At 40.1% G+C, this 21,694-nt stretch overlaps 1 protein-coding gene across 2 annotated transcripts in view; it reads right to left on the bottom strand.

Moving 5' to 3' along the window:
• The window catches only part of PRTFDC1 (phosphoribosyl transferase domain containing 1), a 96,799-nt gene that overhangs the window by 65,781 nt on the left and 9,324 nt on the right, over window positions 1-21,694 (bottom strand). For both annotated transcript variants that reach the window (XM_032243860.1, XM_032243859.1), the window contains exons 2-3: window positions 19,890-19,996; window positions 13,730-13,913 (exon numbers count right to left, since the gene is read on the bottom strand). In XM_032243860.1, the coding sequence (XP_032099751.1) occupies window positions 13,730-13,913; window positions 19,890-19,996 (291 nt within the window). The remainder of the gene's footprint in view (window positions 1-13,729; window positions 13,914-19,889; window positions 19,997-21,694) is intronic.

The following is a 21,694-nucleotide window of genomic DNA, read 5'->3' as shown; positions in this document are numbered from 1 at the left end:
ATACAGTACTAGGGGCCTTCCATATGCCATCCAATTATTGCTTATAAAAAAAAAATCTTCTCATAGGGGTCAAGGGTTGAAAAACTACCTACTGGGTACTATGTTCACTACCTGGGTGATGGGTACAATAGAAACGTAAACCTCAGCATCATGCAATATGCCCATGTAACCAACCTACACATGTAACCCCTGCATTTAATATGAAAGTTGAAAAGAAGCAGTCTCATGAGATACAAGTGGCTGGCCTTATTTTATAGATGAGAACACTAAGGCTCAGAAAGGTTCAGTGACTTGGTATCAAAAATTAGCGAGTGATATTAGAATTTGCACCAGATGGGTCTTTATTCTAAAGTTTGTACTTATGGTTTCCATATTCTCTTCATTATACTTGCCTTTTCAAAGACTCCTGACATTTGGACAGGAAAATGGGTCCTTTTAGCTTCCTTTAACGTGCTTCCAAATAAATAACAGCTTCAAAGGGCATACCTGCTAGACTTGAGCTTCTTATTCTCCTTTTCATGACCATTTCTCACATTTGGCTTCCATATCCCTCTAGGCAATGTTAGAATTGTGCCCACTCCCAGGGAAGGAGTCATTTTCACTGTTTCACGGTCATATCCCATGACCGGTTGTCCAGATCGGCTGCTACTGCTGACACATCATCATTGGCTGAAACTGATTGGTTCTTTGTTCTTCCCTCTTTGTTCTTAAAGACACTGGAGTCCTTATCAAGGTCACCAACAGGATCCATCATGCTTACTATGGTGATCAATATTTAGTCATCTTACTTGTTCTGTTAACTGCATTCCATGGTTGATCAGCCCTTGCTTGGCTTGGCTTCCAGTACATGATTCCCTGTTTGCTCCTCCTCAGACTCCTTTACTAGTTCCTTCTTATCCTCCCAGTTTCCAAATAGTGGGAAGCTCCAGCATTAGTCCTTAGAGTGCTTCTCTATCCACCTTCGCTCCCTGGATGAGCCATTCTTTAGCACAGCTTTAAATCCCTTCTATGCACTGACCACGTTTAAACTAGTATCTCCATCATCCACCTCTCTTCCCTGAACTCCACACTGCTATATCCAACTGCCTGCTTGTCTTGGATGCTTAGGAGGAAAAACAGTCAAAAACCATACCCCTGGTTTGCTTTCCAAAGCTCCTCTTTTCACAGTCTTCCTCATTTTAGTAAATGGCAACTCAGTTTATACTCTTGCTCAGGCCAGAAACCTTACAGCCATGTCAGTGTCCACCAAAGTAAAATTCATCAGCACATATGGGTGATGACTTTGTCATTTCCTGTAAGATATATACAGAATCCAAATACTTCTCACCAGCTCCTCCGTGACCATCCAGGTTCAAGCTATCATTATTTCTGACTGCAATTACTGCAGTATCTTTTCAGCCATCTCCCAACTCGAACTTTACCCCTTTCATTCTATTCTTAGCCCAACACACAGACTTATTCTTTAAAATATAAGTCAGATCATGACACTCTGTTCAACACCCATTGAAATCTTCCCACTTACTTGGAACAAAAGGCTAACTCCATACGATGGCCTGACAGAATCTACAAGATTTCCCCTCTCATTGCTTCTCTAAGTCACCTCTGACTAATTTCTTCTCACTCTTCTCTGGCCTCCTTTGCTTTTCTTTAAAAGTGTCAAGCACATTCCCGCCTAAGGGCCATTGCACTTGTGGCTTCCTCTTCCTGGAACTGACTTCCCCTCTCTGTATCGGGAGGCTTTGTTTCTTTCAAGTCTCTGCTTCAATGGCGCTACTTACACCTTCTCCGGCCACTCCCCAAAACCCCTACAGCCCATTCTGTCTCTGTTTCTCCATAGCATTTTCCACTTTTTGGTATATTTCATATTTTCTTGTTTTATTTTCAATTTCCTGTCTGTTTTACCTAGACTGTAAGCCCCTGACATAAGAGTGTAACTATCTGGCGAGTGAATGGGCTGTGCAATTTAGAGCTTGTTGGAACCCTCAGTAGCATCATGTCTTTCCTGACAAAGCTGTCTCTTCCACCTAAACTTTAGATTTTCCCTTAGAGTCCAAATATCATATATGCCATTACCATGTATCTTCTCATTGCCCTGTATGTAGATCCTCAGCTCAATGGTGTCCTTAAGGATCCAGGCACTGTCCCTTTCCTCTTTGCCATCCTCAATAGTTAGCTGTATTCATATGATTGTCTTCTTATTGTCCCAAGGAGATTGCCGTAGTTCCAGGAGTCACTTAAAGACAAAATAACATTTTGCTAAAGAGAGCAAGATTTCCTCCTATAATCTCTTCTTCATCATTGAAATAAACCATTCCTTCTGGGAGGACTCTCAGCAGGCTTCCCTTTACTTTGTCAAATGCCCCATTTTTTAAGTGCAAGGGAGGCTGGGAAAGCAAGCTGCTGGTGTGAGCAGCCTCTGCAGTGGGATGCAGAAAGTGTGGTGGGGTTAGGGTTGGTTGGTGGATAGGAAAAGCAAGTGCGTCTGCTGCAGCATACATATTTTTAACTTCTGAGAAATTTTCCTTCTCCTGTTATTTGTCTTCTCTTCTTCGGTTACAGACTCTTGTTCTTGCTTTAGAGATACCAAAATTTTACTCTGTCTCCATGGGAATGTTAAACATAATGTTTTGATGTTTTCTTCTGTTTTCCGGTTTTGCTTTATTTTCTTGGGGTTCCTTTTTTAGTTTTTTTTTTTTATTTTTATTTTGTTCTGTTTCATTTGGTATTTCATGCTAGACACTGTTCTCCTTGTTTCTAAGTGAGACATCAAAAGAGCTGATGGGAAAGAGTTATGTGTCCATCAGGGAGCAGAGATTGATGACAGATGGATTTACTAGTGGGTTCCCATGGAGACAGATGTCCTTTACACTTGGGGAGTCCCAAATGCAATAGGTGGAGGTCTTTTCTTCAGAACCATTCAGTTTCTTCAAAGAACATTCACTGTCAAACCTCAGTGCCTCACTGATGGGGGCTGGAAATGGTCACATGCCTGGCTGCTAAGGAAGGGAAATGACTGTCTCAGAATCTCATATAGAAAGTTTAGCTGGATATCCCCAAGCCTCTGTTTTACCTGGTGTCCGTGTTTTTGGTACCTCTTTGGTTCATTTTTTCTGAAAAACTTATCTTTAGTTTCCTGCAATAGTGGTAGAAGGGGATGAGGTTGGGTGGGGGTAGGGGAAGCAGAGCTGTCACCTGACTTCCAGCGATGGGAGTGGGGTGAAAGACCAGGGAGTCCCGATGATCTGTACAATGACATCATCTCATTGCCTGCTGTCCCTGATATCACTGGAGCACTGAGTCTCTCAAGGCCCTATTTAACTGGGTTCTTCTTTGGTGTCATTCTCTGCAGGCACTTGGGTCCAACTTAATGCTTTTAGGTTCATTATCTCTGGTTCATTATGTCATTATCTTCTCTCTTGTTCAGTTTGTCATTTGAGGTCACTTTTAATTATATCATATCATATTACATATCCATGTCATTTTAGTGGAGAATGCAAATCAAATATGTGTGGTCAATATATTTTTTGTTTTTTAGAAATGGGGTTTCACTTTGTTGCCTAGGCTACAGTGCAGTAGGGATTCTAGCTCACTGCAATCTTGAACTCCTAGGCTTACGGGATCCTCCTGTCTCATCCTCCCAAGAGCTGTGACTACAGATGCACACCACCATGCCTGGCTAATTTTTAGATATTTGTTGAGACAGGGTCTTGCTATGTTGCCCAGGCTGGTCTTGAACTCCTGCGCTCAAGCAATCCTCCCCAGTCAGCCTCCCAAAGCTCTAGTATTACAGATGTGAGCCACTATGCCTAGTCCAATCTGTCCTTTTTAAACAGACGTTCCAAGACATTAAAGATTATACAATTTCAAATCTGTCAGGGACTTTACAGATCCTGAAATCCAACCGCATCATTTTACAAATGAACAAAGGAAAACCCAGAAAAATGAGTTCCTTGCCAAAGTGAATGGTGGTAATGGGGCCCTCCTTCTGGGAGGCAGTGTGGAAAGACTGTGGGCTCCATGCTCTTGAATCAGCCTGTCTAGTTTTGCATCTTAGCCCAACTCTCAGCCAGCTCTGTCTTAAACTGTCTGTGGATCACTTTCGTTACATGTAAAATGGGGATAATAAGTTGCCTAACTCATCAGGTTGTGGTGGGCACTAATGAAGTAATATTTATAAAGCACTTAAAATAGTACTTTCAAGAGTGATCAACATATTATTAGTTTAAATAAACTCAACTTTTAAAAATCCTATACTTTGTACTATTAAACTAGAAAGATATCTTAGGATATTTTAGAAATAAGTCATTCTCCTAAAAATATCCTACAAGGCTACAGTAACCAAAACAACACGGTACAGGTACAAAAACAGACACATAGACCAGTGGAACATAACAGAGATCTCAGAAATAAGACCACACATCTATAACCATCTGATCTTTGACAAACCTGACAAAAACAAGCAATGGGGAAAGGACTCCCTGTTTAATAAATGGTGCTGGGAGAACTGGCTAGCCATGTACAGAAAATTGAAACTGTACCCCACAAAAACTAACTCAAGATGGACTAAAGACTTAAATGTAAAATTTGAAACTATAAAAACCCTAGAAGAAAATACCAGTAAGGACATAGGCACAGGCAAAGATTTCATGACAAAAACGTCAAAATCAATTGCAACAAAAGCACAAATTGACAAATGGGATCTAATTACATTAAAGAGCTTCTGCACAGCAAAAGAAACTATCATCAGACTGAACAGACAACCTACAGATGGGAGAAAATTTTTGCAATCTATCCATCTGACAAAGGTCTAATATCCAGAATCTACAAGGAACTTAAACAAATTTACATTAAAGAAACAACCCCATTAAAAAGTGGATAAAGGATATGAATAGACACTTCTCAAAAGAAGACACTTATGTGGCCAACAAACATGAAAAAAAACTCAACATCATGAATAGTTAGAGAAATGTAAATCATAACCACAGTGAGATACCATCTCGCGCCATTCAGAATGGTGATTTTTAAAAAGTCAAGAAACAGCAGATGCTGGTAAGGCTGCGGAGAAATAGGAACGCTTTTATACTGTTGGTGGGAATGTAAATTAGTTCAACCATTGTGGAAGACAGTGGTGGTTCCTTGGAGACTTAGAATCAGAAATACCATTTGACCCAGTAATCCCATTGCTGGGTATGTACTCAAGGAATATAATATATCATTCTATTACAAAGATACATGCACATTTATGTTCATTGCAGCACTATTCATAACAGCAAAGACATGGAATCCACCCATATGCCCATCAATGATAGACTGGATAAATAAAATGTGGTATATATACACCATGGAATACTAGGCAGCCATAAAAAGGAAGGAGATCATGTCCTTTGCAAGAACACAGGAGCAGCTTGAAGCCATTATCCTCAGCAAACCAATGAAGGAACAGAAAACTGAATACAACATGTTCTCGCTTATAAGTGGGAGCTGAACAATGAGAACACATGGACACAGGGAGTGGAACGATATACACTGGGGCCTGTTGGGGATGGAGGGTGTGTGGAGGGACAACCTCAGGATAAATAGCTAACACATGTGGGGCTTAATACCTCGGTGATGGGTTGATAGGTGCAGCAAACCTGCATGGCACGCATTTACTGTGTAAAAAACATGCATGTCCTGCACATATATCTTGGAACTTAAAATTTATTTTTTTTTAAAAAAAGGAAATAAGTCATTCTAGTAGATGTGTTCTGCATAGAATAGTCTAAAAATACTGCTGATGGAAAAATAACTATCCCTGAAAAAGTCTATAATAATCTATCCATTTGATAGATATTTAAATTTAACCATTAAAAGAAACAAACATGGAATTCCATAATGGTTTTTAAAATAAAATATTTCACTAATCTTGTAAAATTATGAACAATTCTAACTCTTACAGGAACACCACCTCAAAGCATGTGAAATGGTATTTTATTTTGCAGATCTGTATTTACCTATACTGAAAGTAAGTAGCTTTTGCTTTAAGTATAAGAATAAAACTAGGATATGTCACTTTTCACAGTTAAGTATTTCTCTGCCTATAACACAGCAGTTACAATTAAAGGAAATAAATTGAGAACGGGGCCAAGATGCAAAACTAGACAGGCTGATTTAAAGGAAAAAAACAACAAAGATGTCATTATCACTTCCTGAGTGAGCTCAGATATTGATGGAGTAAGGAGTGTGTTTAAAAATCTATTTTTGTCCTAAGAAATTATCTTAATACGAAGATGAGGGAGAATAGTATACATTTTCATTTCTTAGATCTCTTACAAACAGGCCAATGTGAATTTTGTGAAGCTCGAGTGGCGGCAGGCTTCTGAGCCTGCCTTCCAGCTTTCTTTCCTAATTAGAAGAGGAGCCACACCCCAAAACAACACACAGAGGTCTATAGGGCACCAAAGCCCATCCCGGTCCTTCAGCAGGGACACCTGAGAGCCACAGAGCGGAAGGAGTCATTCCCGGCTTTGATGGTCACATGCGCACCAACACTTCCCACTGCTGTATTAGATTAGCATTTTTAGCAAAAGTACTGCTGACTCATCACCAACTGCTGGTCTTTTCCTTTCCACTTCTGCCTAGTCATTCCTCTCTGTGGCGTGGGTTGTGGGGGCCCTTGACGAACTGTTGTGCCCTTTTCCTCACTGAGAGTCATCCTGTTTTTAATGACATTTTTCTCTAATGTGTCAATGTCTGTTTGAGTTCATTTCTGTTCTCTAGGAAAAAAAAAAGCTAGGCAAACAAAAAATTTCAAAACTATCCTCCAAATGAACCCCAAATTAATAAGTAGAAAAATAATTCTTGTCCTTGAAAGTTACAGATTGTAAGCATGCTGAAATTACCTAAGTGGTTAACATTAATATTGTGTTTAATAATGGCAAACTCATGCAAGAAAGGAATATACACTATGAGCTAAAATGACAATAAAACCATAAAACTCAAACTTTATTATAGTACAATGAGCATCATAAACAATTGTTAAAGGCATTATTTTTCCATAAATATTTTCCCCAAACTATTTAATAACATATCAGCTGTGTTTCTTTTCCCCCTCCAAATCCAAATTATTTCCTGGTAACTTTCCTAGCCTTTAAAGTGCATGTATTTTATAAAATACATATGGAATATGTAATTTCAAAAAGATCTTCATGGTCTTGATGCTAAATTTTATATTCTTCATCAGTTATGAAATGTTGATAAAAATAACATAAAATAAGGATAATTATTAATATTTTGCTGCCTGCAATTATTTTCCTGCAGAAAACAAGAAATTATCTGGGGAAATTAATAAAATACATCATTAGATCCTTTTTGCGAAATATCAGATATATATAAGTTAAAGTGATTAACAGCATTGATATGGTTTGGATCTCTGTCCTCACCCAAATCTCACCTTGAATTCTAATAATCACCCCATGTCATGGGAGGGACCCTGTGGGAGGTAACTGAATCACCTCCCATAGGGTAGGTTTTTCCTGCGCTGTTCTTGTGATAGTGAATAAGCCTCATGAGATCTGCTGGTTTGATAAAGGGGAGTTCCCTTACACATGCCCTCTTGCCTGCTGCCATATAGGACATGATTTTGCCCCTCATTTGCCTTCCACCATGATTGTGAGGCCTCCTCAGTTATGTAGGACTGTGAGTCCATTAAACCTCTTGCTTTTATAAATTATCCAGTTTTGGTTATGTATTTATTATAGCATGAGAACAGACTAATACAAGCATACTTTTTGTTTATATACATAGCATGCTTAAGTTTCAGGGGATCACAAGCTCTCAAATGATAAATGGAGGAAATGCAGAGAACAACTGAAATCTTCAGGCATCTGTTGTGATTAATACTAACACAGACACTTTCTTGTGGGTCTGACCCTTCCTAGTTTCCAGCTTCTTCCCTCCTAATTGTTAAGTCAGTTGCTCCCTATTCTATCCTATCCCCACCTCCCCTACTGGCTCAACTTCATGAAATCTCTAGGAACAAACTGGACCTTAGTTGGGGTTGGAATTCTCTGGAACTGCTAGGCAGCCAACTGGAGCCTCATGCCCAGCAACTCAATGTTAATGCTTCTCATGATGGTTTTGGTCTTTCTGCTCTGTCTTGCAGAACTGAGGGGCTTTCTTCTCCTGCCAGTCCACCTCCTAGGGTCTAGAGTCCTTTTCCTCTTCCACAGATCCAGGAGACAGACGTGGTGTTAAAGGAGCTGGTTTGGAAGCCACACAGACTTCCACTTCCTAGCTGTGTGTCCTTGGGAACCCAGCTAACCCCTCTGGCCTCCATGTCCTCACCTATGAAACTTCATAAGGATCTTGCAAGGGTTTAATGAGCTAATACATATAAACCACTTAGAACAGCAGTTGGCCATAAGTAGTCAGTGAATATTACGTTTTATTAGGAGTGGTACCTATGTATACAAGTGAGCTGATGCTGGCTACCTGGTGCTTGGAATTCTAAAGGCTATAATCTTTTACCCATTTTTTTTTTTTTTTTTTTGAAACAGAATCTCCTTCTGTCACCCAGACTGGAGTGCAGTGGCACAATCTCAGTTCACTGCAACCTTCCCAGCCCCCTGAGTAGCTGGGATTACAGGCACCCACCACCATGCCCAGCTAATTTTTGTATTTTTAGCAGAGATGACATTTCACCATGTTGGCCAGGCTGGTCTCAAACTCCTGAGATGAAGTGATCTGCCCAGCTCAGCCTCCCAAAGTACTGGGATTACAGGAGTGAGCCACGCGCCCGGCCATTTCATCCATCTGTCAACTACTTATGACCTCTGTTGCACTGGACTTCAACTCTCATCTGTAGCAGAGTGAGTCCATTCCCCAAGACGCCCGCTCCAGGGCTGGGTCCTGTTCCTGGTCCTGGGTTCAACCCCAGCCTGTTGCAGTCAGCTGAATTCAGCACAGCTCTGTCCTCAGGGTGATCTCTCAACACTTGAGTGCTGCTATAATTTAATAATTACTTCTGCATCATTCTCTTATTTTCTTTCTTAGTGTTTGCTTTTCACAAGAAAAAACAAACTCTAACTAGAATCTCTATAGAGAACTAAATTTGAATATAAAGAATGTATATTAAGAAAATGCATGGATATGTATAAAATAAAACGATTGTAAGGAGTGATAACGCAAACTATTCGGATTAACCTTATTACATAAATGGGCTTTGGTTTCACTTTACAAAAAGTGTTTCACTTCATAGAATTACTATCTCGGAGTAAACTTGCCTAGAGCAATGCTAGATGATTTCTTTTTAGGCCAAACTAGGTACTTGTTTAATGCCAAGTTTCTTTATCCATACCCTGCTGAAAGCCCATAGTAAATACATCTTAAGAACCACAAGTCAAAAAGAAAACAGGTCCATCAATACACTTTGTTTCAGTACACATAGAAACAAGACAGATGTTTCGACGTCTCTATCCAGAGGTCACATAGATATTATATTCTGGTTTTCATACATACTTTTGATTAATTTTTAATGATTTATGTGAACTGATTCAAACCACCCATGCCTATTCCTGATTTACTCTTTAGTTAATAACTCTCCCTTTGAAGTCTGCAAAAATGTTTTGAGGATGTTAAAAATTACTTTAGACAGTAACATGGAAAAAATCTATAGCTTCAAAGGAAATACCCAACTGTTTGCAAGAGTATTGAAGTGGTGTTACAGGACCCAACATTTTTAAATGAGGAGAGTAAGGACAGTGTTTTCTGTTATATTTCAGCTGTTTGAACACTTGCAAATGAGATTGCTGAAAAAGAGGGTTAGCAACTTTCACTAACTCCAAGTTACACATTTTGTTACATTATAATATCTCCCAAATCAAGATACATCTTATATACAATCCATGTCAAGTCATGGCTTAATTTAGAGCATTTTTTCTTTCTTAGTGGTATATAAAGTAACAATCTATGATGTCTTTAGATTTAATGAAATATGGCAAGTTTAAGAATTTTTTTGGTCGCTGATCTTCCCTCTTCTATTCCTTTATTTTCTTCTACTTTCCTATTCCTTTATTTTTCTCTTTGTTTTTATTAAAAATGTGTGTGTGCATGTGCTTACCTATAATCCTGCTTTCCACCCATCTGGCACCCCCCAAAACTAAGGAACTCTTCTGTCTTCAAAGACTTGGATTCTTTTTTCCTCACCCTAAGGCCAAGGTGAAACTTTGCTAAAGACAGATTTCCTGTTTCAAAAAGAAAAGGAGGCTTTCTTTTTCTTTTTTTCTCTTAAGACAGAGTCTCACTCTGTCACCCAGGCTGGAGTGCAGTGGCATGATCTCAGCTCACTGCAACCTCCACTTCCCGGGCTCAAGTGATTCTCCTGCCTCAGTCTCCCAAGTAGCTGAGATTACAGGTGCCCACCAACATACCCAGCTAATTTTTGTATTTTTCGTAGAGATGAGGTTTCACCATGTTGCCCAGGCTGGCCTCAAATTCCTGACCTCAGGTAATCCGCCTCAGCCTCCCAAAGTGCTGGGATTACAAGCGTGAGCCACCGAGCCCAGCCAAGAAAAGGAGGCTTTCAATTCCAGGCACCCTTGTTACTGGGAAACAGTTCAGCAAAAGTTCACCCTGGCATACTGTGAAGACTACTCACTAAAGCTAAAGACACTGGACCTGGCTTATCCATTCTGCTTCTATTCCTCACTAGCACAGATTATCAAGGGCTGACTGATTTAAACCCTGCGTTCTGAAATGTGGGAATGAGAGAGAAAAAAATGTATTTAGCATTTCTCTTCCCTCAAGGGAGTAGGTTTGTGGCTAACCCTTAGCTCTAATGAGCTTCTTTAATACGAATGCCGGCTTCTCCAGGGGCTCACATACCCCTGTGTGGCAAATCTCTCCACCTACTGTGGTTACACTGTGAGTTGTATTTTAGCTCCAAAAATCTCTTGGTGTTACCAACATGAAACTCCAAACTTGATTAATTCAGTAGTAGATATAAAATACGAAACAGGTAGCCTTATTATATTTGTATTACAGATAATGAAACAGAGATCTGAGATGTTTGGTAACATGCCCAAGGTCAAGCAGTGTGTAAGTGGTGGATCTAGTATTTAAATCTAAGTTCAATGCCAAAGCCCAATAGAGATGTGTTGAGATAAATTAGGCTAAAAGGAAGGACATTTGACCAAATGAATAAGCATTATTTTTTCCTGAGCGTTATTTTGACATTTACCCAACCCAGTTAAGTCAGCTTTTATAATTGCTGGAAGAATGTCAGTATCCATAAATAGACAATTACCCTAATATGTATAAAACCAGGTTGTGTCCTGATCACCTTGGACACATGTTCTCAGGATCTCCTGAGAGCTGTGCCTCAGGCTATTGGTCACTCATATTTGGCTTGGAATACATCTGTTCAAATATTTTACAGAATTTGACTCTTTTCATCGACAATACACACAATATGGATGAATGCATTACGTTATGATTTATGTATTTACTAAGGCTATATATGATTACATTTGTAGAACATTCTGGAAAGGGCAAAACTTTAGGAACAGAAAACCTATCAGTGGTTTTCAGGACTTAGGCGTTCACGAGACGACTATGAAAAACACAGGGCATTCTTTGTATTGTTAAGGAAACTTTTCTATATCTTGATTGCAGTGATTTACATGATTGTATGCATTTGTTGAAATTCACTGAACTGTAAACTAAAAAGGATGGATGTTGCTGCATGTAAACTATGGCTCAATAAACCTGACTTTAATTTTTAAAAGATTTTAAAAGGTTTTCTAAAATGCTGTTAACCAGGAACAAATACAGTAAGGGTCAGGGCCAACTGAATGAGAAAAATCTGGTAAGAAGGAAGCACAGGGGTTTAACCCAGAAAGAAGAGAATCTAAAGAGAGAAAAAAATCTCAGGAGAAGATAAAACCAAGAAATTAGAGTTGAGGTGTCTTCAAAAACCAGCTTTACTCTGGTCTGAGAGGTCATCAGGAAAACGCGATGTTCTTAAGAAATCAGAATTAATTTCCAGCTACTCTAGAACTGAGGCAACTGAGAGTCACATGAGGAATAGGGAAGACAGATTGGTGGCCCTGAAGACTGCGGTCCCCTGGTGTACACGCCCTGCATAATCCTCTTCACTTGAGTGTGGGTAAGACTTGTAAACATGGTGGGAATTCATGCCAAAGATTAGGTGACTAGTCAGGTGGCTTTGAGTTCATCAAAGGCCGGTTACCTGGGTGAACACAATCTAATCAGGTGAGCTTTAAAAGAAGGGCTAAGATTCTTCCATCAGACTTGAAGAAGCAAACAGCTAATGGTGTTGTGAACGATCTGTGGGGTAATTGAAACAAACAATCAAGGACAACCCCTAGGAGTGGAGAGTCTACCAACTCCAGCCTACAGTCAACAAGGAAATGGGAACTGAGCTGGCCAACAACAGCCAGTGATCTTGGGAAAAGAACCGCAAACCTCAGATGATATCAAAATCCCAGCTAACACATTGATTTCATCCCTATAAGGCTCTGAGCTGAAAACTTAGCTACTCCATGCCCAGATTTCTGATCTACAGAAACTTTAAGATAATACGTGTGTATGTTGGTTTGAGCCACTATGTTTGTGGTGAGTTGGCCACACGGCAATAGAAGGCCAATTCGGAGAGTGATTCATGAATTAAAATGTGTCAGGTTAGTTAATATTTTAATGTTTTGAATCCAAGAGGTCCTCACCCAACAGCAACTTATTTTTAATGTTTTACTATGGAGTAAATCAAAAAGCATCAAAGAGAGAGGAGGAGGGAGACTAAGGAAACAATAGCTTTTTTTTTTTTTTTTTTTTTTTTTTTTTGTCAAGGGTCTCATTGTCATCCAGGCTGGAGTGCAATGGTGCCATCATAGCTCACTGCAGCCTCCATCTCCTGGGCTCAAGCAATCCTCCAACTTCAGCCTCTTGAGTACCTGGACTATAGGCATACACTACCACACTCAGCTAATTTAAAAATTTTTCTTTTTGTATAGATAGCGTCTCATATGTTGCCTAGGCTGCTCTCGAACTCCCAGCCCTAGGGAATCCTTCTGCCTTGGCTCCCAAAGTGTTAGGATTATAGGCATGAGTCATTGCATCTGGTTAGGAAACATCTTTGGAGAATAATCCCATTAATTCTGCCCAGTGGTGGCCACAGCGAGCCAGAATTAATGGGGTAAACTGGTGGAGGGGCCTTCTGCTGGAGCTCCCTGGCTTATGTTTCCTCACACGTGGCAATGTGCTGTCCCCATAGCTTTTCCTTCTTCACTTCCAGGCCATGGTTGCAGCCACCCAAGTACTAAGACTCCTCTGTGGCCTGGACACTCTCCCACAGGTCCCCAGGACGAACAGTGACATCCAGAGTAGAAACAACAAATCAGTGTTCATACTCTGACCACACTCAGTTGTGGGGCTGGGCACCAGGAGATAACCAACTAGATTTATCACCATAAAAGAAAGCACAAATCATTACTGCAGAGTCTTCCCATCTATGTGAAAATATAGAGAAAGTCCCCACCCCACACCCTAAATAATATCATTTGAATTCTTACAGTAGGTTGCAGTATTCTTGCAAATTAAGAAAAAGTACCCTTCTTTTTTATCTCAATTTTTAAAAATTGTACTCTTCATTTTCATAACATTATTGATTCTTTTATTCAAAAGCATTGTTATTAAATCAAAATATCATAAAATGGAACTTGTAACAACTTACCCTGTAACTTTTTAGTCTGATGAAGTCAACTTTCATAGAGACAAAACGATCTGAATTTCGGCTGATGTTCTTAAGGTGTTCTACGAGATCAGCACAGAATTTGTAGCCTCCTTTAAGCACACACAGGACCATGATGTCACTGTATCCTATGTCTTTCATAATATCCTTAGCCAGCCGCTCAATTCTGAAGAAGTCAAGGATAAAAGATACATTAAGGCACAACTACTTCTGAGTATTTGTGTTGCTTTAATAAAAATGCATGGTGTATTATACATGTTCAATTACTCAGGGGAATATGGAGAAAAGCTTGGTAAACAGAAACCCACAGATAGAAAAGCTTTGTTAAGGTTGAACAGAAGGTGTTCAAATACTTTTTTTTTTTTTTTTAAAGACAGAGTCTGGATCGGTCGCCCAGGCTGGAGTGCAGTGGCACAATCTCAGCTCACTGCAACCTCCACCTTCTGGGTTCAAGTGATTCTCCTGTTTCAGCCTCCCAAGTCTAGTTGGGATTACAGGTACCTGTACCATGCCCCACTAATTTTTCTGTTTTTAGTAGAGATGGGTTTCTCCATGTTGGCCAGGCTGGTCTTGAACTCCTGACCTCAGGTGATCCACCTACCTTGGCCTCTCAAAATGCTGAGATTACAGGCATGAGCTACCATGCCTGGTCTAAAACATATTCCTGAAAGACATTGGGGACCACATAATCAATGGTATGTGGTCCTCAATGCCACAAAAATTATTAAGGTGTAAAATAGAATGTCAAAAGTCCTGATTGTTATTATTTTATCACTATAGAGCTCGGTTATTAACCCTTAACCAGGTCATGATGGTATCTGGTGATATTACACTCACTCTAGAGCAGAGAAAAAGGAAATGGAGAGTGAGTCACCCACTTTACAACATTAAAAGAGACAGAAGGAAAAGTCAAGCCTATAGTAATATCAAAAGAATAACATGTATTTTATATTTGACAAATAACATTATGTTATAGTTCACATTGCCCACGTGAAAGGTGCCCCAGAGTTCAATTGTAGGAGGCAGTGTTTCCATGGAACCCAAAGTGAAGGACGCCCCCTGGAGTTGTGCATGTGATCTCCCGGCAGCCTGGGACTTCCACCTGATACCTCATTCAGAACCGTCTTGTATTTTTTCCCGTTGTTTCATGTCTCTAAGTCCATTGCCCAACCACCATACAACATTAAAATCTTTTTTTTTTTTGAGATCGAGTTTTGCTCTTGTTGCCCAGGCTGAAGTGCAATGGCATGATCTAGGCTCACCACAACCTCCAACCCACCAGAGTTCAAGTGATTCTCCTGCTTCAGCTTCCTGAGTAGCTGGGATTACAGGTGCCCGCCACCACACCCACCCAGCTAATTTTTTGTGTTTTTAGTAGAGATTGGGTTTCACCATGTTGGTCAGGTTGGTCTTGAAATCCTACTGGCCTCGGCCTCCCAAAGTGCTGGGATTGCAAGTGTGAGCCACCATGCCCAGCCACAGCATTAAAATCTTAAATGGGGGCAGGATCTAAGGCATATACTTAAAAAAAAAAATCCCCATTGGCACTTCACATAGAATTAGATGTAAAATGGATTAACTAAATCATATATTTGTATATGTACATGTGCACACACAAATACATATGTAAATGTGCACACACAAATACATATGTAAATATTACATATAATATACATACATAATGTATTTTACATATATGTGTATATACATACACATAGCCATAAAAAATGGTAACCATGGTTTTAGGCAACATTTCTCAAAAGATGATCATAAAAAATGTACATCAGAATATCTGGCTTGTTCCTTAAGAGGGAACATTTGGGCCAAGAGTGGTGGCTCATGCCTGTAATCCCAGAATTTTGGGAGGCCGAGGCGGGTGGAACACATGAGATCAGGAGTTTGAGACCAGCCTGGCCAAGATGGCAAAACCCGGTCTCTACTAAAAATACAAAAATTAGCCAGGCATGGTGGTGGGTGCCTGTAATCCCAGGTACTCAGAAGGCTGAGGCAAAAGAACAGTTTGAACCTGGGAGATGGAGGTTGCAGTGAGCCAAGATTGTGCCACTGCACTCCAGCTTGCGCGACAGAACAAGGCTCTGTCTAAAAAAAAAAAAAAAAAAAAAAAGAATGTTTGTTTCCAGTGTGAGGAAATAATGATGTCAACATATCCTCTCCTGAAAAGCAACTATAAAACTGGGCAAAACTGCCAAAAACAACCATCTCATCACACTGGAAATCAACCAAAGGCATACAACAAACAAAGAAGCATTTGATTATAAAAGCACTGAACACTGGGCGGAAACAGCATGAGTCTGGGGCATTCTTGTGTGTGGATGCGCCCATCACCCCCCCATTCCCACCTCTGTTGTTCAAACAGGTAGTTCCACCAAGGTGGAGCACTGCCAGGGGGAGCTCACCTGATTGGGAACATTGTAAGTTAAAATGGTCACATTGGTGGCAGGATTCCATTATCCTGAGGTGCAGTCCCCTTTGAGCAATGCACTGGCCGGCTGGCTGGGGATTTGATAGGAAGTTCCAGGGAGGTTAGACAGTCATAGAACAGGGGCACACAGTAAGTTCTTCATGCACCTCAAGTTGACCAGAGACTGCACATATGCACAACAGAGTGAGTTCAAGCCACTCACACATCCCTGGACAACGGAGGCTATGTACACGTGCAGAGAAGACACAAGAAAGCTCAGAGGAAAGTAGAAGCCAGAAAGATTTGAAAATCGTTGGAAATTTGAATCTACTTTCAAGTCCCCACACACCCCCATGAGCAGAGAGTGAAAGATTTATTGGCTTGAAGTGTTTAAGCACAACGTCTAACCAAATGTAGACTGAACACTAAGCTGGTCAGACACTGGGTGATACCTAGTAAGTGAGGCTTAAAAATAAAAACAAGAGAAAAATAAACCTTACAGACATCAGAAGTCATACAGTGAGGTGGGTGAATCTTTTAAGGTCAGGAGTTCAAGACCAGCCTGGCCAACATGATGAAACCCTGTCTCTACTAAAAATACAAAAATCGGCCAGGCATGGTGGTGGACGCCTGTAATCCCAGCTACTTGGGAGGCTGAGGCAGGAGAATCACTTGAACCTGGGAGGTGGAGGTTGCAGTGAATGAAGACTGGGCCATTGCACTCCAGCCTGGGCCACAAGAGCAAAACTCCATCTCAAAAAAAAAAAAGAATTTCACAGAGTGGAATACAGAAAAAGGAAACAAAGAACAACGGCAGTGAATAGAAAATAGTTATAAATACGATAGATACTAAACTGATTATATCAATTATCACTTTAAATATGAATTTAAATAGCATTAAAAGACAGACTGTCAGGGTGGATTTTAAAAAGACCTAACTGTATATTGCCTGTAAAAAACTCACTTTATAGCTCACACCTGTAATCCCAGCACTTTGGCAGCCGGATCACTTGAGGTCAGGAATTCGAGACCAGCCTGGCTAACATGGTGAAACCCCATCTCTACTAAAAATACAAAAAATTAGCCAGGTGTGGTGGTGCATGCTTGTAATCCCAGCTACTTGGGAGGCTGAGGCAAGAGGATCACTTGAACCCAGCAGTTGGAGGTTGCAGTGAGCTGAGATTATGCCACTGCACTACAGCCTAGATGACAGAGTGAGACTCTGTCTCAAAAACAAAACAAAAACTCACTTTAGATATAAAGACACAGATAGATTAAAAGTAAAGGGATGGAGAAGAAAGACATGCCATGCTAACACTAATCAAAAGAAAGTTGGAGTAGCTATTTTACTTTCAGACATACAGACTTCTGAGTAAGGAATATTATCAGGAAGAAAGAGCATCATTACACAATAATAAGGAGGTCAACTCTCCAAAGAGACATAATAATTTCTAATGTGCATACTCCTGAAAACAAAGTGTCAAAAACCTAATAGAACTGCAAGGAGAAACAGGCAACTCCACAATTTGGAGACTTTAACATACCCTCTATTAGTAGTTGACAGAACCAATAGATAATAAGTTTATAGTTGAACTGACAAGCACCATCAACCGACTGGATCTAAGTAACACATATACAATACTTCATCCCACAACAGCAGGATACACATTCTTCTTAAAGGATACCAGTAAGAAAATAATAAGACAAGCCATAGGCTGGGAGAAAATATTTGCAAATCATATATCTGATAAAGGACTATTATCCAAAATATATAAAGAACTCTTACATTTGAATAAGAAGACAAATAATTGAATTTAAAAATTGGTAAAAGACTTGAAAAGACCTCTCTCCAAAGAAGACACGTAAACCGCTAACAGGTGTACTAATGATTAGGAAAATAAAAATTAAAACCATAATGAGATACCATTAGCCACAAAAATAGCTGTCATCAAAAGGACAGACAGTATTAAATGTTGGCAAGTATGTGGAAGACTTGGAACCACCATACACTGCTGGTAGCAATGTCACAAGGTGCAGTCACTTTGGAAAATAACTGGCAGTTTCTTACACTTACCAGAAAACCCAAAATTCCAAGTTGAGAAATCCATCCAAGAGAAATGAAAAGATATGTCCACACAAAAACATTCACAGAAACTGAATGTTTATTGAAGCATTTCCACAACAGCCAAAAATGGGACATCTAAATATACAGCAGTGAATAATTAGGTATTGTATAATTTCCTTTACACAAAATGGCCAGTAAAGACAAATTTATAGAGAACGATGCTGGAAGTGGAAGCAAACAAACTTTTGGGAGTGACGGAAATGTTGTAAAACTGGATGGCGCTGGTGGCTGCCTGACCGTAAAAATTTACTAAAAATCATTTAGTCGTTCACCTGCAATAGGTGAATTTTCCACAGTAGTATATAAATTAATCTGTGTGTGTGTGTGTGTGTGTGTGTGTGTGTGTGTGTGTGTGACAAGATCTCGCTCTGTTCACCAGGCTAGAGGGCAGTGGTATGATCATGGCTCACTGTAGTCTTGACCTCCCAGACTCAAGTGATCCTCTCGCCTCAGCCTCCCTAGTAGCTGGGACTACAGGCACGTGCTACTATACCTGACTAATGTTTTTTAATTTTTTATAGAGATGGGGTCTCACTACATTGCCCAGACTGGTCTCAAACTCCTGACTCAAATGATCCTCTTGCCTCAGCCTCCCAAAGTGCTGGAATTACCAGAATGAGCCAGTGTATCCAGCCCTGTAAATTACATCTTAAAATTTTTTTTTTGAGACAAGATCTCACTGTATTGTCCAGGCTAGTCTCAAATTTTTGGACTCAAGTGATCTCCCCACTTTAGCCTCTGGAGTAGCCTGGATTACAGTTGCATGCCATAGCCCCGAGCTAATAAATTTACTTTAAAGGTGAAGATGGACATTCTTGGGCCCCACCCCAGAATATCAATTTGAAATTTCTAGACATAAAGCTTAAGAATATGCATTTTTAAAAGTTCACTGGATGAGTCTCTTGCATAGAGAAAAGGCTTGGGGTAACCCTACTCTAGAGTCAATCATGTCCCGACTGATTTTAAATTAATTTAAAATTAGAAAGTTCAAGTAAGAAATGCAAGAATTTGTTTAAATTAGGAGCTTCCCAAACTGGTAAAACTGTTAAGGGAAATCTCTTCTGAGAGTTATGAATAGGTAAACTGAATACAGAGTCTCCCTCTGCACAAAAAACGTTGGATCAATTGTTAAAGTCAAGCAGCTTTCTTTCCTTTGTTCTTTTTTTTTTTTGGCTGGAATTTCCATATTTGTGATATGCTAATGTTTGCTTTGTCAACTGAAAGACAAAAATATGGGAGATACAAAATTTCCAAAGTTTATTTGATCATGGAACTGGTCCCCCTCTGTGAGGGCGGGACTTCTATGCCACGGAAAAGCTATCTTAGGACATTGTTATTTTGAGGCTGTTACTTACAATAGCTTGTGCATGTCTCGCCTCCTTACCATATTACCGTACCACCTGAACAAATGTACAGGTAAATCGTTCAGTTTAAGCATAAATTCATTTTATTTCAAATTCACTGCCCTATATAAAATTCTCTCTACCACTATAAAAAGCAGCTCAGGAATAGGGTTCTAAAGTACATTGCAGGATTCATGCAAGAGTGGGCCAGCCCAGTACAGGACCAAGACGGAAACAGGAAATCACACTCACCTGTCCACAATGATGCCATGGGGTATGAGGACGTATTCCAAGTCTCCGTAATAGTGCTGTGGGTACGTGAATAAATTCAAGTCATACCCCGGCCAGTCATCCATAATCTGCAAATCAAATTATTTTGGTTATGGTATTTTTCATCAGAAATTTATGTTAAAAACATAACAAAAGAATATCATTTGTAAACAGAATCCCCTCAACCTATGAAAAGTTTAGTGAGACAAGGTTATTTGTTTCCACAACCTGATATGAGGCTTAGTACTAAAATGAACAGAGCACTCAATTCCCAACGACAGGCATCATACAATATTTGTTTTTGTTTGTTTGTTTGTTTTCTTTGAGACTTTGAGATAGAGTCTTTCTCTGTCACTGAGGCTGCAGTACAGTGGGGCGATCTCAGCTCACTGCAACCTCTGCCTCCCAGGTCTAAGCGATTCTCCTGCCTTGGCCTCCCCAGTAGCTGGGACTACAGGCACATGCCACCACACTTAGCTAATTTTTGTATTTTAAGTGGAGACAGGTTTTTGCCATGTTGGCCAGGATGATCTTGAACTCCTGACCTCAAGTGATTCGCCCCAGACTCCCTAAGTGCTGGGATTACAGGTGTGAGTCACCACACCTGGCCTATCGTACAATAAAAATATGAAGTCAGTGTTTTATAGCTAATCTGATAGTATTATTTATGAGTGCATATGTTAATATATAATTTATCTCCAAATTAAATAATTATCATGAATATATTATAGTAAACAACATATTTGTAATTCTAAAATAATACAGTATCACTACTATGTTACATACTATTAAATTTCTATTCATTGTAAATGCCTCATCTGCCTGAAAAAGATTTCCTATTAAAAGTACATAGCTCCTGGGATCAGAGTAGACCCAAACTTTTGAGTGGTCCAGTCGTTATAGTAAACACTTTAAAAGGATGTATTATGTTGCACACTTCAGCTATCCTATTAGAAACTGGTGGTCCAGAAAATTGGCCTATTCACGTAGTAGATGGACTGACAGCAATTCTCCTTCTCGCTTAGGACTTGATGTGCTAGTTTTATAGTCAGAATAGTAAAGAGGTGGAAGAGAAGAGGAAGGTGAAGGTAGAGTTACTTTTACTTTCAGAACATCAAGAAAAGATGCAACAATGAAGTGATGCACACTCAAATCCTACTCGAGTTGTATACAATTTCCCTTTTATTTAAAAAAAAATTTTTTGTTATTTCTGGGACAGGGTCCCACACTGTCACCCAGGCTGGAGTACGGTGGTGAGATCTTGGCTCACTGAAACCCCGGCTCCCAGTTTCAAGTGATCCTCAGGCCTCAGTCCCCTGAGTAGCTGGGACCACAGGTGTGCGCTGCCATGCCCAGCTAATTTTTATGTGTTTTTTGTAGAGATGAGGTTTTGCCAGGTTGCCCAGGCTGGTCTTGAACTCTTCAACTCAAGGCTTCTGCCTGCCTTAGCCTCCCAAAGTGCTGGAATTATAGGTGTTAGCCACCACACCTGGCCTCAGTTTCCCATTTTTTACTCACTCCCACACACTTTGACTCCTCTGTCCAGCTTTGAGCTTCCCAGGACTTTTACAATGCAGACCCGCCCAAATTTTCCAGCCCAACTTCCTACACCTTTGTTTCCTGCCTTCAGAATGGTTTGCAGTCAAAACAGGATCCTTCCCAGCTCTGGGTTTCATTCATTCATTTGCTGTGCACCCCTTCATTCTCTTCCCCTGCCCGCCCCCTGCTTTCCTCCTTTACCTCTGTATTCTAAACTCAGAAGCCCAGGTCACAACCCACTTCTTCCT

This window comes from Sapajus apella, unplaced genomic scaffold (genome assembly GCF_009761245.1).
Source record: "Sapajus apella isolate SASKATOON/1434 unplaced genomic scaffold, GSC_monkey_1.0 scaffold53, whole genome shotgun sequence".
Lineage (NCBI taxonomy): Eukaryota > Metazoa > Chordata > Mammalia > Primates > Cebidae > Sapajus > Sapajus apella.
Note: the sequence above shows the minus strand (reverse complement) of the source record. Positions and strands in the feature narration are given on the sequence as shown.